The sequence below is a fragment of the Neopsephotus bourkii genome, unplaced genomic scaffold (assembly GCF_033783945.1).
Source record: "Neopsephotus bourkii isolate Nb327-2 ecotype Australia unplaced genomic scaffold, CSIRO-AGI_Nbou_v1 NB_1814, whole genome shotgun sequence".
NCBI classification, from domain to species: domain Eukaryota; kingdom Metazoa; phylum Chordata; class Aves; order Psittaciformes; family Psittacidae; genus Neopsephotus; species Neopsephotus bourkii.
This window is the reverse complement of record NW_026902287.1, coordinates 1,271,280-1,288,271: the sequence shown is the minus strand read 5'-3', so window position 1 is coordinate 1,288,271 and position 16,992 is coordinate 1,271,280. Positions and strand designations below refer to the sequence as shown.

Here is a 16,992-nt window from a genome sequence, read left to right as displayed (position 1 = left end):
GCTTACCGCCAGTCAGTTACCTTTATTTGCAGATATTGCACCTATCCGCTGTCTGAATTACCCTTCTTGACTCATTCCCCCAGGCTTATGTTCAGGGAGGCTTTTCAGAGTATGAGGAAGCTGCGAATCAACCTCAATCTTCTCTATGACCACAATCCCAAGGCAAGTATACCCCGTTCTGTTGTTTTCAATATCTGTCTAGCCTGGAATCCATTGACATTGAAGAGTGGGTTCAAACAAGTACGTGGTGCTGTCATTTCTGCTTTCAGAAGAAATGGCTGCTCTGCACTGCTGCATCCTCACGCAGGCAGATCAGATTTAGTATTTTCTTGTACACTCAGAGAAGGTCTTAATGTACTTGTTCAAAATAACAGTAGTAACACTCTTTGTTTGTTTCAGGTATTTCTGGAAAATGCAGAAAACTTCATCAGGCAGATAGATACTGTGAACTACATCAACTTGTTTTTCACAGAGCTGAAGTGAGTATAATTCTTTCAAATGGAAGCATGCATATAATTAGTGGCAGTATATCATTTTGTCAAAATGCTGGCAGCTCTTCAGTGTGGGTGTAAGGAGTCAGACAGAAACATGGAATGTTGGGTCTCATAAAGACTCAAGTCAGCTCAGTAGTTTCAGGGACAGTCAGTGTGTCTTTAGGGGAATTCCAGCTTGCAAACAGCCAGTAGATAATTTCCAGCAAGGAATTAGTACATCATCTGACAGTTTTGACTTGTCTTCTGATTATAGCTGTACTGGGATAAATGTGAACATAAAAAAGTTTTGTTGCCTCATAAACAGGAGCAAGACAGCACTGCTTATCTGAAGTCTGACGCCAAGATACTTCCTTAGATTCCCAAATTAGGTCCCCTGACTTCTTTCTCCAAAGTTGAGTGGCAAGAGGCATTAGCACATTGGCCATTTCAGGACTTTTCAAGCTTGCTGAAGTAAATAAATTTTAGGAGCTGGAACTATCACTTAGCTATTTTGCTGTGTTTTAAATTTTGACCTGACCTAAATCTTTGTTTAGAAATAAAAGCAAACGGTTTAATTTTCAGAAGTGCTCAGGATGTCCCCAGTGGGTTTTGTAAAAGACAGCTGTATCTTGAATATCTTGTTTTCTGTTTTTTGTCCAACTGAAGTAGTTGTTCTGACCAGTTTGTTGTTTGTTTGGGTTTTTTTCTTTTTGGTTGCTTTTTCTCAATGCCTGTCTTGGCTGAGAATCAGTTGGGATGGATGACAGATGCTGTAGAGTTTTCTGGTAGTGTAGCAGGTTGTGTGTCAGTACTGAATGACATATGATCTGTTTTGTTGTGTAGTTATTTTCTGCATACATTTGTGTTTCTTAATGTTACTGCCTTTGTGCTGGGCTACGTGATGGACCGTGCTGGTATTCATGTTAATCTGCTTTTATTTAGAGAAGAAGATTTCACCAAGACTATGTACCCGTCTCTGAATGGTAGCAGTAAAGCTCAATCACACCAGCATCCTGATCAGAAAAAAGTAAACCTTATATGTGATGCGATGAGAGTTGCCATGGAAAACATTGACCCTCAAAAGTGAGTATATTCTTATTGTACATAAATGAACCATTAGAGAGATTTTTGTTTGGAAACCGTTTTGGAAAACAAAATGTAACCTTAGCTGGGAAAACCATTTTGAAATAGTATGTGTGAAATACATGAAAGTGGAAATAGCGTTCTACAAAGCTTTCTTTTTATAAAAAGAAGACCATTTTAATGCCTAACTTGATCTGGAAGACTGTCCAGCTATCTGAGCTTTTGGAGGGAGGTGTTCTCTCTCCTGGCTCTCGCTGGCTGGCATGGTAAGGAAGTTCATTCTACTCAAAACACCGCCAGTCTTGTGACATGTTTGGGGGGACATGCTGAGTAGGAAAACCATTCTGGTATATACTGTTCTCTTGCAGTTTTTCCTGCCTTCCTTTAAAAAGATTGAAAAACCTGAGTAGTATTGCTGTGGGTTTTGTTTTGTGTTTCCTTAATAAAATGCAAACCAGTTGCATAAACAGTCCTAAAATTAAGAATAAACAGTGCTTCTACATTCTCTTTTTTTTTTATATTTACTCCTTCTGTTTCCTTCAGATACTGCCTATCAATTCTGACAGCACATGTAAAGAAAAGTCCTCCAGAACTGGAAATTGCTCTCCAGAAAGTTCATGATCTTCGAGGTGTTGTATCAGGAACTCAAAAGTTTTGAAAGTGGGTGGTTTGCAGGAGCTTTCATTGTGAGCATGGTTCACACTGAAAATTATTTTAAGGAGGGTGTTCATGGAGCCAGCCAGAAAACAGAAACTTACTTGAAGCTAGTTGTGTGTTAATGGAGAAGCAGCGTATACGCTGATGGTCATGCCCTCAGAGCACATCATTTTATCCAAGTATGTCAGCAGACAGCTGTTTCCTCTTTCCCATCAGAACTCTAGTTCTCTCAGCATGGAAAAGGAGGTTCCCATTCTGGGTTCTGCTATCTCAAGCTGGCATATTTGCTTTTATTCCGTGCTGACACTTCTGACTTGTCACTGATGAACACTTAACAAGTCACTGTGCTTGGGCTAGTCCTTGAAGTTTCCCAGGAAAGGCACAGTAACCTCTCCTGCAAGACAGAGCTGTTGGTTTGATGGTCCCTATCTGGTGTCAAGAACGTGCTTGACTGTGCATCCCCACCCTCAGAGTGGGGTTCTGCTGCTGATGGTGTCACTGATTGTACGCTTTTTTTATCTTGTTACAGAAAATAATACTCCAGATGTCAAAGCCGTGAGTGCAGAAGAAGCACTGAAGTACCTACTTTTCCTTGTTGATGTCAATGAATTGTATGATTATTCCCTGGGGACATATGACTTTGATTTAGTCATCATGGTGGCAGAAAAGTCTCAAAAGGTCTTATCAGAGTTCCAGACAAGGAACCATTTTTCTGCTTTCCTAAAAGTTCTTTATAATCTGTGGATTAACCCATGTGTTTTGATGGTCATAGCTCTTCACCCAGGCAAGATTCCATTTGCTCAGAAGTCCTGTGTATGCACGGGATGATGCTGGGAAGGTGACATGTCTCTGCTGTCCCTTAATACATCATGAGCACAGCTTTGGAAATGTGCTTGTGTTCAAGGTGAAATAGGTCTCTTCTAGAGCAGCGCAGCAGTGTAGTTTAGAAGAAGGGAACAGCTGTGGTCTGAAGTGTTGTGACTGCATACCTTAACATTCCCAGTTCTGTACTCTTCATTCTTTCTTATTTGGTGGTGGCTATTATAATAATGTTCTGTCTTCCAGCAGGTATAATTTCAAATCTCTGAATGGAAATACCCATCAGAATCTTCAGAGTTTCTTAGTGTTATAGCATAGTCTACTGTCAAGACAGTTAAAACACTATTCATGTTAACGGATTCCCTGTAGCAAGGGAAATTGGTCAGTTTTACAGCTGCAAATTTATACATAATAATAGCTGAAATCCCTTTGGGAACCTGGTAATTTAAGTTAGTCATTCTTGGCAAGAGTGCATACACTGAACTGATTCTTTGAGATGGCCTTTTTAGTGTACTGTATGATTTCAAATACGGGACTTTGTTGGTGACGATGGGGGCAAGTAAGGATCTTGCCAGATTAGTTCAACTGCAGTTTTCATTATTCTTTGCAGGACCCAAAAGAGTACTTGCCTTTCTTAAATACCCTCCGGAAGATGGAAACAAATTATCAGCGATATACAATAGACAAACACTTAAAGAGATACACAAAAGCTCTTGGGCATCTCAGCAAATGTGGTAGGTGTCCTACATATGCACTATCTCTAAGGAGAAATTCTGCAGTGGAACATTTCCATTTTGAAGAGCCTTTTGGGGGAAATAGCAGATGAAAGAGAAAGGTTGTACAAGGTCATCTTCCCTTCTGTTAGTGTGTGATTAACTTCCGCTGCCTGTTTATGTAGTATAGGATGGTGCAGGGAGAAAGGAGTGAGAAAGTTTACTGCTTTGTGGTCACGAAGTGAAGTCCTGTTTGCTGCTGTTGTAGGTGACTTATCCCCAGTTAATATTGTTGGCAGAAGTGGGGCAAACCTCAAGGAAGTGAACACCTTTACTTTACAGTAATAGAACAAGTGCTTTTGTGCTCTTCCACCCAAACACCTCTAGATGCTTCATTGATGCAATGAACTCAGGCTGTCTGGGAGCCATGAGAACTGTGTGCTTTCTCTTTTATTGCTATGAAAAATAAATTGTTTCTGCAGGTCCTGAACACTTCTCTGAATTTCTGAATTTGGTGAAGGATCAGAATCTGTATTGTGAAGCCTTGAAGCTGTACCCCCCTAGCACTCAGGAGTACAAGGTGTGTAAGCATGTTACACTGCAGTGTGCAGGCTTTTTACTGTCTCACACATGTGTTTGCCTGTCCTCGGCACCTTGAGTGAGGTCAGGGATGAGACAGCAGCTGCTTTGTGTTCAGGTTTTCCTCTGAGATGGTAGCGGGAATGACTCTCAGTGCTGACCCTGTGAGGTCTGATCATTGAAGGAATGTTTGTTGCTTCTGTGACCCAATGACCAGGAGAGCACCTAGGTGTCTGGTTTCTGCTGCACATCTTACGGTGTGCTGAAGAATTTGTGTAACCACAGACTTTTCTTCTTGCATTGACCCTTGTGAGACCCACTTTCTGTCTGGCACTTACAGGTTGTCTGGACACACTTTGTTTTCCTTAAACTATTCTGAAGAGTGATCGAGAGCTTGTAGTATGTCCTGTATTGGTTTCTGTGTATTACTGTAGCTTGCTTAAGGCTGAGGTAAAATGTAAATGAATGCATTTAATATAATTTAATTCAGATATTGTGAATACACAACACATAAGCCTTTGTAAAAGAAGTAGAGGAAGAAGTAAGAGGAGAAGTACAGAAACTCTTTATCTATTTGCAACATGGTGAAAGCAGAAAGGACTTTCCTCATAAGGGAGATCTGTTCCTGACTGTGACCTGTTGGGAGTCTTTCTTTGTTCCTTTTGTATTTTTCCAGTCAAATCCACCCACCTGTTCTTGATGGAGACTGTGGGGTTTGAATAGCATAGTGAAGTTCAGGATATTAATACACAGTAGCCTGTGCCTATAGAGTTGCAGGGCTTGCATCCTTCCTTGTGCCATTGTTTGACTCCTGGAGTAAGTTGGTTCAGAGAGACATTCTAACAAAGACCATTCACATGGATGGGGAAGAAGGGACTGATTTCCTGCAGTACGTAGTTTACCCAGCCTTTGGCTTGAAGAGTTAGATACCTCTCCATGCTTCTTGCTTTAGCTCTGTGAAATGTGTCAGTGTGCTAATCATCAGCCCTTGGCCTCATACGAAGTTTGAAATGGGTAGGAACATTGTGCAGGGAGGTTCCTTGAGAGAAGGGAGAAATAAGCTGGTTTTGGTGGGCACTTAATTTACACTAATAGAGAACTGCTGACTCCACAGGTGATTTCACATTTCTCTTTTGTCCCTTTCTTGCAGGATATCAGTGATGCGTATGGGGAATACTTGGTTCAGAAGCAGCTATATGAACAGGCTGCACTGATATTTGCTCGTGCTGGGATCTTTGCAAAAGCACTTGATGCTTTTCAGGACAGTGGGAGCTGGCAGCAAGCCCTGTGCATGGCAACACGGCTTGGTTACACAAAGGATAAGCTGTCCAGCCTGGCACGGAGCATGGCAGGTAGGCCTTGAGGAGACGTAAGTATGCAGAGCAAAACTGGCTGCTGTTATTTTTGGTTGAGTTTGATTTTTCCTAAAATTTAATGAAAACCTTGGCCTGCAGCAGCTTTTTTCTTTAGGGGAGAATGAAAATCCTACATTTCCCAAGGCTTTGTGTCATTGCACATCACCTTTGTTACTCAAAAGAGCAAAAAGAAGTTGGAGCTGAGCTGGTAGGCACCCAGGAGTTGACAAGCTAAGATGTGGTCTTCTTGGCTGCCCCATGCCAACTGCTTCTTGCACTTTTCCTGTGAAATCAGTTCCTGAGCTGCTATTGCACATTGCCTCCTTGGTTAACCTCAGAAAGGGGGCAAAGTGCTCCCTGCAGATAGCAAGAGCAAAATGCACTGGAGCTTTTAGGAGAGATTTACATCCTGATGCCCTCCACTTCACTGTTTCTGTCTCAGACTGAGAGGAAAATGGGACATGCACCAGCAATTTCACCAGCAACTGGCTGATTATGTTCAAGTTAATGAATTCTTGGCATCAGGCAGCCATTCTATTTCCTGGCAGGTTAAGTGTGTGCGCAGTTAGAAAGTGCCTCGCTGAGTGGGATTTTCCTCTGCTTTGTAGTTGTGGCACAAAGTACAGCTGCTTCTGAAATGCTAAACTCTATCTTTTCTTGTAGGAAAACTGGTTGAACAGAGAAAACATGCAGAGGCTGCCATACTCCTGGAGCAGTACACTGAGGTAATAATCACACTCCTGTCTATGCCCAGTAATACCCTCTGTGTTTTCTCTATTTTTCTGGGCCACACAAGACTCCATGCATGGTGACAGCAAAACCATCTGTGGCATGAGCTCTCTTGGGGAGGGCAGAGCAGGCCCAGGCGCTGCAGTTAAGTAGAGTGGTCCTGGATGCAATGTCCCTGAGTTTTTCCTTCATAAAGCTTTGGTATGAAAAGATTCTGTCTTAGAGAGCTGAAGCATGAGGGCTGGAGTAATGAAGACAGAGTTCCAGAGGGATTTCCCATCAGTTTAGGAGAAGTAACTTTGTTTTTTGGGTTTGGGGGTTTTGGTTGGTTGGGGTTTTTCTTCATGTTAGCACTTGGGAGTACGTGGCACAGTAGTGAGTAGTGTTTTCCTGTCCTGACAGTGATACTGCTGTGTAGGAATATGCATTTGAGTAGGTGTTACCTGGATGTCAGTAGCACTACATGGTTGCTTTATCCTTCTAGGACTATGAGGAGGCTCTTCTCCTGCTCTTAGAAGGGACTCTCTGGGAAGAGGCTTTAAGACTGGTAAGGCATTTTAGAGCACAAGAACCAGAGTGAAAATATTTCTTTAGAGTGCAAGAACACAGGGATGGGGTCTGGGTTAGATCCTTAAGTAATACTTTGTTTCCTTTCGCTGATCCAGATTCACAAGTATGGCAGACTGGATATCTTGGAGACCAACTTCAAACCTGCTATTCTGGAAGGTGAATCTGTGCAAGAACCTGAGACTTACCTGTGCTACAGAGGCTGAAGAAGGTCTTTACTGGACCTTTACAGGATAATTCTTACTCCAGAGCACATGTAGCAGTAGAGCCATGAACTGAGAAAACGCCTAGATGTCCTATAAGCTTTTACGAGTATTGTTTAAAAGATTTCCTCTGATTCAAACCTAATTGACTTAAAGAGATTTGGACATAGATCTGTCAGCTCTTCTTAGATCAGAAACAGATTTTTACTCTAGAAAATGCTTGTCTGGGAGATTAATTCACTCTGCATCTAGGTGCATCTTGTTTGGTGGGCTCCTATATTACAACCTTAGAATTTCCTTGCACTTCAGTCCTTTTGTGTGCTTTGCACCTGACTTCTGAGCTTGCCGAGGGACTATGCTCCTTCAAACTTCTTGTGTAAAAAATAACATTTTTCTGGTTCTCTTGCACACATGTTCATGTTCTGATTTTCTTACTGAGCAGCTCAGAAGAGTCAGCTGATCTTCCTATATTCTCAGAAGGCAGAATTTCTTCGCCATAAGAGTCGCCTGCAGGTGGTCCGAGAGCTGAAGGAGAAGGCTTGTGAAAGCCTGCAGGGTAGGTATTGAAATGCATACCACTTTCTCATGCAGAAGTAACTGTGATCATCTTTTCCGTTCTGAGTTCCATTTGCCCTGGTGGAGCTGTACTCTCTTGTACCTGTGTTGGTATCTATAATAGTAGAACAGCATTCTCCTCACCCCTCTTCACACCATAGTTGGACTGTTATTGTTTGACCTTGCATATTCTGTAAAGACAGCTTTATTCTCAGTGCTGTTTCACAGCTTCATGGGATCAAAATGCACCCGAGACCTCTTCAGAACAATTCAGCGTTGTTGCCACAGTGTCAGCTTGGTTGGGTCAGGCAGCGCTCAGCATGTCCTTTGTGCTGATACATTCACCTGACTGCTCCTGCAGGCTTAGAGAAGTGTTTTGAAAGCAGAATGCTTCGCCCTGGTCCAGATTTGCTGCAGTGAGATTGTCATCCCTCTGATTGTGCTTTTCAGTATTACAGGCCCCAACAGGGACTGTGATATTAAACAGCACGGTTGCTGTTTCTCTTGCATGCTAGCTGAGTGGGTTTGAGAACTGTAAGGCCAGCAGGTAGAATGAATCTACCCCAGCTGCTCTTCCAACAAACTACATTACCCAGAGACAAAGCTTGGAATAACTAATTCTTTTTGATACTCTGACAGTTGTTAACATGTTTTGCAGATTATGAAACACCGAATTGCCCAGAGTTGGATCTTTTCTCTGAAACGAGCAGTGTTGTGACAGCCAGTGACATGAACAGCAAATATTCACACAGCAATTCAAGGATATCAGTGTAAGTGTCTGCTTTCAAATTAGGTAGTAGCTGCGCTGGCATCAGCATTTGGGAGGGCAGCTTGCTCATGCTTGTCATGCTTCTCCTTGCAGCTGTGCATAGAATTATAGAATAGTTAGGGTTGGAAAGGACCTTAAGATCATCTCGTTGCAACCTCCCTGCCATGCCTTGAAGCTGCATTAATTGCGGGCATTTCATGGATAGTTTGACTTCTGTTGGGAGGGAGAGAGCAGAAAATGGCAGAAGCTACTTAGTGCAATAGGAACTGAGTGGCCAGCAGAGGAGCTGTGAACACAGACTCTGGGCAGGAGCTGGCTCTGTGAGTGTTGGGCATGTTGCCAGAATAGCTGGCTGCAGGAAGCTTGACACAGAATGTGGGCAGAGTAACTCAAACATGAACAGCTCATGCACATGGCCTGTGCTCTTTGCCCTAGGTTTTCTGCTTTAATGGGTGGAAATTACTACTAAATAATCATGCCAATGTCTTCCCACAGTGGGTGTCTGTGTTGCTTTTGAGTGCTCCTAAGAATGTGAGCTGCAGTGTGGGGTAGGGTGTGCTAGGGGCTGCTGTAGTCTGTGGGACTGCTTCTGAATTCCCTAGCTGAAATGTGCAACAATACAGCTGTGGAAAACTGTGAGCTGCTTAGGATACTTTCTGTGTCCCAGATGAAAACAGGAGCAGAACACAACCTCAGTATTCAGCACACCTGTGTCAGTGTTTTGATCATTTAAGGACATCATGCAACTAATACTGGCCTATGATTAGAAATTGCTTTCCTGTGATAATGGCCAGGAGCTGAGCTGCATCAGTGCATAGTTTGTGGAGATAGCAGAAAATGTGCACAGGCAAGCACAGACCCTGGCACCAGACAGTTTCAAATAGAGCTCAGCTTTGCCTGATAGTGACTACTGCCAAACAATTTACTTTGTGCTTAGAGCAGTGCTTTAACTTTGCTAGAGCATAGGTCAGTCCTTTTTGTAGTAAAGAAACAGCCCAACTACTTGTGATTCACACCACAAAGGATATTGGTTGAGTAGTGATGGAAACATTAACACAAAGGTATATAAGCTTACATTCAGTTTCCTGACATTGGGAGAGAGTAATAAGTAACTTGTTACTCAAGTTAATGTTCCTTCAGACTTACCCTGATACAGTTGATCCTGTTGTGCATCCTCCTTTTCAGGCGATCCTCAAAGAACCGGCGCAAGGCTGAGCGCAAGAGGTACAGCTTGAAGGAGGGGAGTCCTTTTGAAGATATAGCCCTTCTGGAAGTCCTGGGAGAAAACGTTCGTGCTGTTGAGACTGTGAAGGGTACGACACTTGATGATCTTGGTCCACTTCACAGCTTGTAAAGACAACTGGGGCAGCATGCCCCCTCTTGTCCTTAATGGATATGGTGGGGAGAGAAGCTGCCTGGGCCGTAAGACCACCTGTCTTGGACCTAGATTTAGCTCATCTGCCTCTGTGCTTGTTAGAACACATAATGGTGTAAGCTCTCCATGCTTGAAGTTTGAGAGCAGAGAAGTGAAGCCTTGCCAGTGCTATCACAGATCTGTCTCACATTTATACTAAGGCACTGGAGGTGCTGGGTAGGGACAGAACTTGTTCAGATTTGATTCTCTCTTTCTGTGCCCTGAAACCAGTGAAATACAGCTGTTTATGTAGCACAACTGTGTTAATTGCTTTTGTTTGTGCTTCTGTTCCCTCTTGCAGGAGACATACATATTCTTCTGAAGCAGCTTGTGTTGTTTGGTTATAATGAGCAAGCAAGGGCACTGCAGCAAGCCCTGGAAGATATTTTGCAGCTGATGGAGATCTCCATCCCAGAAATCTGGACTCCAGACCTACAGCAGAGCTCTGTCAACCTGGTCTGTGCTCATCTGCAATACCTATTGTGTCTGCTATGCAATAACCAAGTGTTTAGCAGTATTTTGCATCCTCCAGTAAAGAGTCCAGAAAGCTTCCTTGGCTTCCCAGATCTGCTCTTTTTTTTTTTTTCTGAAGAGCTCAAATAGATAGTCTGTACAGTACCTGCAAAGTCAGTGCACTCTAGATGCGTACTACAGGTACAGCCTGCTGTGTCCCTTGAACTGAATGCCACGTTGGTTATAGTGAGGTCTCATAGTGCTTGTGTTATCTTGTCCTAGGGGTGGCTTCATAAGCTCTACTTTAAGCAATTTGTAGAACATGAAAGCACTGTTATATTTTGGGTGATTTTAGGCCTGGTAGTTGAAGTGTTTGCATAGCTTTCATCTACTGGGGTACTGGTTGTCAGACCTAATGTTGTGAAGGCTACCAGACTGGTCAATTTAGTCTGAACCAGTGTATCATAAGGAGTATATTGCAAAAAAGAAGGGTTATGTCAGGCTTCCAAACTTCAGCTTAACACAGAACAAGGAAATCACAGGGACTGCACTTAGTTCCCTTCCCAAGTAAAAGTCTTTATTTCTGATAAGTAGTTTCTGGGCATTCGTGGTGAGGATAAGGTATTTGGCGGTATCTTCTCTCTAACTACTGACTCTAAGGACAGATTAAAACTGTTCCTGTGAGACAGAGAGCTGAAGCTCTCAAAAGAGCTTTAAATATTGCTAGAACTGTAATGAAAGTAGTCCTACCAAGTCATGACACAGTGCAGTGAAGAAGTAGGTGCTGGGATTAGGATTCTGTGTCCTGAGAAGCTGTCTGAAAGTGGTCCTCTCTTTCTCCCTCTGTTAACTTTTCTGAGAGATCACTGGACTTTGATCACATATTCCTGGTCACTTTGTACTGTGAGGTCTCCTGCAGGCAGCTGCTTATGCTTTTGGAGACTAGTAGCAGGGTTTTATTTGTAGCTATCCCTGCTCTCAGCTTGCTTTGTGCACGTTGGAACATGGGTATTGCTTCTTCATACAGGTCCTGGGACCCAATTCAACGGCAAACAGCATTATGGCTGCCTATCAGCAGAAGAGGATGGTGACTCCTGTTGTACAAGGTTAGTTTAGACTCTGAGTTAGGTGTGGGTGTGAAATCTCATTGAGGTCAGTGGGCTTGAGGCTTTCCAAGCATTGCTACCTGCCAATAATTGTAGGAGCTTCTTGTTTTTCTTTAGGGTTATACCCTCCTGCCTTGTGGCAGGTGAGCAGCCGTCTTAATAAGGTTTCATTTGCTCTGAAGTACTTTGCTAAAATTCCTCTCTGGATTGTGCTCCTTAATTCCTTGTGTGTACTTTTTGTCTGTTATGAGGAAAATGGAAGTCTGATTTCTTAGGGGATGTTTGGATAATTCTGCTTGTAACTTACCCTCTGATTTTTTTCTGTCTGGCTTTGGCAGCCAGGCCAGGCTCTTGAGCAGGCCAGGCTACAGTCTGCCATTCAAAGTCCTTGCAAATACAACCTTAAGGCCAAGAGACCTACAAGGGCTGGTTCCACCTCCCTGTCTTACCTCTTCCCCACTAGTTCTACAGTCTGTTCCACTGCTAACCCAGGAACTACCTGGAGAAATCCTCTATTAAACCTCTAGATGCGATCTGCCTGTTGCCACTTGCCAGGGAAAAAACTTGTGCTGCTTCTTCAGAGCCAGCTGACTGTTGTGTGTGATGCTTCTGTTACTGGTGAATGAAGAGAATTCTGCTTTCTGCCATTGACTGTTGCCTCCTTGTTCTGAACAATCACACTTAACGGAGAGGGGACTTGATCTGCCTCATAGATTTATTTCTGAAAGCAGTTCTGCTTGGGGTACTCTTCCCTGTGCAGGCAGGTCATCAGCCACTAAAGGGAAAGGCTATGTGCCAGACTTCCCACTGTTCTTTACCGTAAAGAAAATTAAACTAGAGTAGTTGACAGCTCCTGAAGAAACTGTATGGTTGTTACCTCTGTTCTGACACTTACCATGTTTGCCTTTCAGATCCAGAATTACTTATTCCACCAAAACTCAGTAAAAATCTACTATGGAAACTGCATCTTCTCCAGTAACTAAAAGCAAGAAATCCCAGTGGACTTTGAGATGTAACTTTTAATATAATTTCATTACATCTTTACGGAAACCCTTGTCCTGATGTTTCTGATAAACTGTTCTTGGGCTGTGCAAGAGAAGGGTCCCTCCATCTGATGCAGCTGTTGACTGTGACCTGTAAGGCATCGTGTTAATGTGGACAGCTGCTCGCATCCCACTGCAAAGCTGGTTTATGAGGCTGGGGACTAAGGGGATGTGCAGCTTTGAATGCTGCAGGTTGAATCCCACATCTCCCACCATTGTTCCTTCCCCTACAGATGAATCAACCCCATCAGTGCTGGATGGGCTGATTTTTCTGCCATCACTCCTATGTGTGGATGGTACCTGCCATGATGACAGGTCACATTTTAAGCTGTGCACCTGGCTTAGAGATCCCATGAAAAGGTCTGTACCAATATCATAATGTAGTTGCTGAATGAATGAGTTGTGTTTTCTCTGTTGAAGCTGGATGTTGGTAATACCAGATTTTCACCAGAATCGCTTTGTTACATCAGAGTGAACCCTGCAGTACCAACAGCATTGCTGTCCTGAAAGTGTGCCCATTCACACCAGGGGGATCTTGGGGAGATGCAAGAATGAATAAAAGCAGGGGGTAGATCCTGTGTCGCTCACTGCTGGGTTACACTAACCTAGATTAGGTCAGTTAATGCTGCTGTATCATATCAGCAGCTGTACCCTGATTATGCTGTGCAGTATTGTGGAATGGTTTCAGCTGGAAACTGATGTAACCTCATACCTGAGAATTAGGTTTTACCCCAGAATGCTTGTGCAACCTCGCTCAAGAGGTAACAGCAGCAGCCCTGGGAGTAAAGGACAGGGACAAGCTCTGCAGGTGAGGGTGGCAACACCTCCAGAGGTAGCAGCTCTCCGCTACCACATTCTGGCCTGGCAGGTACTGTGTGCAATGCAAGCCATTTCAGTTAGGTGCAGTGGAAAAATGCCAGAACAAACAAGGCAGTTCCTGCTTGCTGGAGGTACCTCAAAACATGACAATGTGCTGTGTTCTTACTGCATGGCCTTAGCATGTGTCTAGTGCTGCAGGTCATTGATTTTGTGATGTGAGAACCCCATTGTACTGAGATGGATGGCCAAATGGGCTTGCACTGTACGTGCCGTGCTGGCTTGGAGTTGTTGGAGTGGTACAACAATCCTTTGTCAGTGTTGCATGAAGCATTGGAGTGTTCTTCCAGCCATTCTGAGTTATGTGGCAGTGCAGGGATGGCTTAACCCTGTTGACAAGCACTGTGACTGCACTGGGAACATTCTCAAAGAGTAAAGCCTTGAGATGGCAGAACACATGAAAGGCTGTGCAGGGGTTTTACTGGATTTGGATCTTTACAATGGTAGCAGAAGATAGCTGCAGATGAAATACAGAAGTCGTCTTTCAGACCTGCAGAAAGGGGTGGTCGGAGGGAGTGCATGGTCCTCCCCAGGCTGTGGAGGGCTCTGGCCCTGCAACTGAAATTCAGCAAAGGACTAATCCCTGACATTTCTTAACCTGATGCCAGGAAATGTGGAGGTCTTGTATGGCCTAATCTATTGTCTAGAAAGTTTCCCCCTGAAGAACTCAACAAAAGGCGAAACTACTGCCTGCCAGCTCATTGAGCTTTCATGCTTGTACCCAAACACAGCAGTTCCCTTAATGTATGTATATGGATACTTGTGCTTCTTCTTTGTGGTGATGGCCAAAGCTGAAGACCCTTTGGTCTTAGATGGATTTTCCTATCTGCCCATGAAGGCAAAATCACTGTACATCTGCCATCCAGGTGAAAGACCAGTCTTCTAAATCATTCATGTGGTAATTTGCCATCAAACTCCATTGTTTTCCCCTACCCCTCTCCCTCCTGAGTGAACTTTGATTAAGGAGTGGTAGAGCTGGTAGCCACATCCCGTACCCTTGAGCCTCCAGTGGGAAATTCCTGCCTCCTTTTCAGCTGCAGCAGCAGCCAAAAGCCTGCTTTCCCCTGGTTTCTGCTAGGATATGCTTTTTCTCAGTGACACGTCATCTTAAAATACACACTGCCTTAGCTGATGTCTGTGCAAACAGGTTGAGTTTGCTCTTCTGCATTCTGCAGAGGATCTTCCTTCAATTCCTGATAACTGCATCTGTTTGTAAGCCATCAGTGCAGAAGTAGTAGAGGAAAGGAGTTAGCTTAAGAAGCAAACGTTGCTTCATGGAAGCCTGATCCTCTCACTAGAGGAGAAGTTTGTCACCTGTCTGCTCTCTAGCTTCATCAAGTACAAAATACAAAAGGAAAAAAGTATTTAAGGCACACAATATCACAAAACTAATACAGCTCTGGTAGAAATTTCTTAATTACAGCAAGGGGTGGAAGGGAGGTGCTTTTGAATTTATTCAGTACCCTTTGTCAGCACTGGTCTTTCTAAGGCATCCAGTCTCTTCCTCAGAAGCACTTCTTGAAAATACAGGTAGAACCATGTTCTTCATATTCATACCTGTGCACCCAGAGGTCCTGGAAGGAGTTCAGTGAGGCCAGAATAGACCCACCAATCCAGACAGCAGACTTCCTTTGAGGGGATGTGGCTATGATGGGGCTGTCATGGGGGAACATCGTGGCAAGTTCCTTCTGGAAGCGTTCAGCAAAGCCCTCCATCATAGTGCTACCCCCACAGAGCAGGACGTTCCCCAGCACTTTGCTGATGATATCAGCACCGCACTTACTGAGACAGGCAGGTGTCAGCTGCACAAGGCCTTGCTGCTGTGAGCCAAATAATTCTGTTTTGAAGAGTGCTTCAGCACAAAGGAACCTCTCCTTGCCTACAGTGATGAAGTGCCCATCCGGCAGCTTGTAATCCACTTCTTGTTTCTCAACAGGCAAACTCAAGTCCTGCTTAAGATCCAGAGAGGTGTAACAGCACTTCTCTTTGAGATCTTGTATGGTGTTTAGCTGATGTTCTGTGAATGCATTTCCAGACTCATTTAGTAACTTCATGAGGTAACGTGATGTCTGAGCCAGCATAATCTACTTTCCCAGTGATGCTACGTAGAATATAACCTTCATAGATAGGAACCACATGCAAAACGCCATGCACACTTTCCACCACGAGAGCTGAGGTTTTCCCATAAGAGTACATGGATAAATGGGACTGGTATGCAAGGTGTATGGCAGGCATGTGGAACCCTTCAAACAGCATCTCAGCATATTTCCCCTTGTCAGTGGTGGAACACAGGGGAGGCACTGACATCAAAATAGCATGGTGCTCTGGCTGAATCTTCATCTCCACCTTGAAAATACACTTCAAAATATCTTGGACAGAGTTCCAGTCCACCACTGTGCCATGTCTTACTGGGTTGGTGGGTGCTGAGGATATGCTGCTATTCTGAAGCTCTTTTCCAACAAAGGCTTCTCTTTGATTGCTCCCAGCCTCCCACGTGGGCTTACCAAATGTAGGTGAAACAACAGACAAAGGCCACGGGTCCCCTGCGAAGCCACACTTGAAGTATCCCGTGCCAGTGTCTACAACTAATGCTTTAGTTTCCTTCATTGCCTTGAGGTTAGCTGTAGTGGTGGATTTGTAGCTGGGCGGTAAGGATGCCATTCCTGCAGCCGCTTCCTGGGCAGCTGTGACACCACTGTGTCACAGTGCTGGACACGCTCTGGGTGGTGTTGTTCTACCACTGCTCCTTCCTGGATCAGCACAAGCCACAGACATGCACCTGATGGCAGTGGTTCTGCTGATGATGCTGGCCTATGACACCATACCTGGGCTTGCTCCTCAGAAATCAGCACTCCACAGGCAAGGATATGACAGTCATGCACCTAGCTGCATGCTGTGTCCGTACAGAAGGAATGCACATCTGTACTTCGCTTTGACCTGTTGAGAGGTACTAAAACACATGACACCCACCCAGATCGTGGGCCGTAAGATGTGCATTTAAGTGGAACAGGATGATTCCATTTCTGGCCTGTGTCTGCCATGTGAGGATGACCACAGTTCTCCAGCATTTGCAACTGCCTTTGGTCCAAAACAGTTCCTGTTGTGAGGCATTAGCACCAATCCACCTCTGGGGCTAAGTGAAGCCCTAGTTTGTGTTAAAGAGTGAATCCCAGGATTGGCTGTGCTTCTGTTTCTTCAAGTTTTGTTTTATAAACTAAGGCATAGTATTTACTAATGTCAGCAGAAACTAAAGAGTGACTAGTGTTTGAAATTAGGCCACACCCAACCCCTACTGTTGCCCATATCACCACAGGAACATCTTTGTTCTTTTCCAGCAGCAACAGTCACTATTTGCCCCACCAGGGTATGTAATGACCTGCTGCTGCATGGAAGACACATGAAGACACCCTGTCCACACAGTGCACTGTTAGGAACAGCATTCTTCCTGTACAACAAAAGCTCCATCTGCTCTTTTACTGAGAGCCATTTCACCCAGAAGGCACCTTACTTGACAAGTCAAAGCTGGGTTTAGAATGAAACTGAACACCACAAACCTATTCTAGACCCAGAAACAGATTTTAATCGCTACTGCTCTGCT

General features: G+C 44.1%; 2 protein-coding genes across 4 annotated transcripts in view; one reads left to right on the top strand and one right to left on the bottom strand.

Moving 5' to 3' along the window:
• ELP1 (elongator acetyltransferase complex subunit 1) overlaps positions 1-12,525 on the top strand; it is a 28,973-nt gene extending 16,448 nt beyond the window's left edge. The window contains exons 20-36 of one of the 3 annotated variants that reach the window (XM_061342714.1): positions 84-162; positions 400-479; positions 1,416-1,556; positions 2,100-2,185; positions 2,743-2,891; positions 3,643-3,766; positions 4,228-4,325; positions 5,475-5,676; positions 6,343-6,404; positions 6,893-6,955; positions 7,074-7,134; positions 7,621-7,734; positions 8,392-8,503; positions 9,688-9,815; positions 10,218-10,372; positions 11,397-11,475; positions 12,387-12,525. In XM_061342714.1, coding sequence (XP_061198698.1) covers positions 84-162; positions 400-479; positions 1,416-1,556; positions 2,100-2,185; positions 2,743-2,891; positions 3,643-3,766; positions 4,228-4,325; positions 5,475-5,676; positions 6,343-6,404; positions 6,893-6,955; positions 7,074-7,134; positions 7,621-7,734; positions 8,392-8,503; positions 9,688-9,815; positions 10,218-10,372; positions 11,397-11,475; positions 12,387-12,454 — 1,801 coding nt within the window. In that variant the 3' untranslated portion in view covers positions 12,455-12,525. The remainder of the gene's footprint in view (positions 1-83; positions 163-399; positions 480-1,415; positions 1,557-2,099; positions 2,186-2,742; positions 2,892-3,642; positions 3,767-4,227; positions 4,326-5,474; positions 5,677-6,342; positions 6,405-6,892; positions 6,956-7,073; positions 7,135-7,620; positions 7,735-8,391; positions 8,504-9,687; positions 9,816-10,217; positions 10,373-11,396; positions 11,476-12,386) is intronic. The other 2 variants (XM_061342712.1, XM_061342713.1) reach the window with 2 other exon arrangements.
• Positions 12,526-14,772: 2,247 nt separating this feature from the next.
• LOC133206592 (actin-like protein 7A) lies at positions 14,773-16,967 on the bottom strand. The gene is given in 2 exon segments (XM_061342692.1): positions 14,773-15,455; positions 15,457-16,967. Coding segments are annotated over 2 exon segments (1,155 nt in total). The 5' UTR covers positions 16,056-16,967; the 3' UTR covers positions 14,773-14,899.
• Positions 16,968-16,992: the final 25 nt, after the last annotated feature.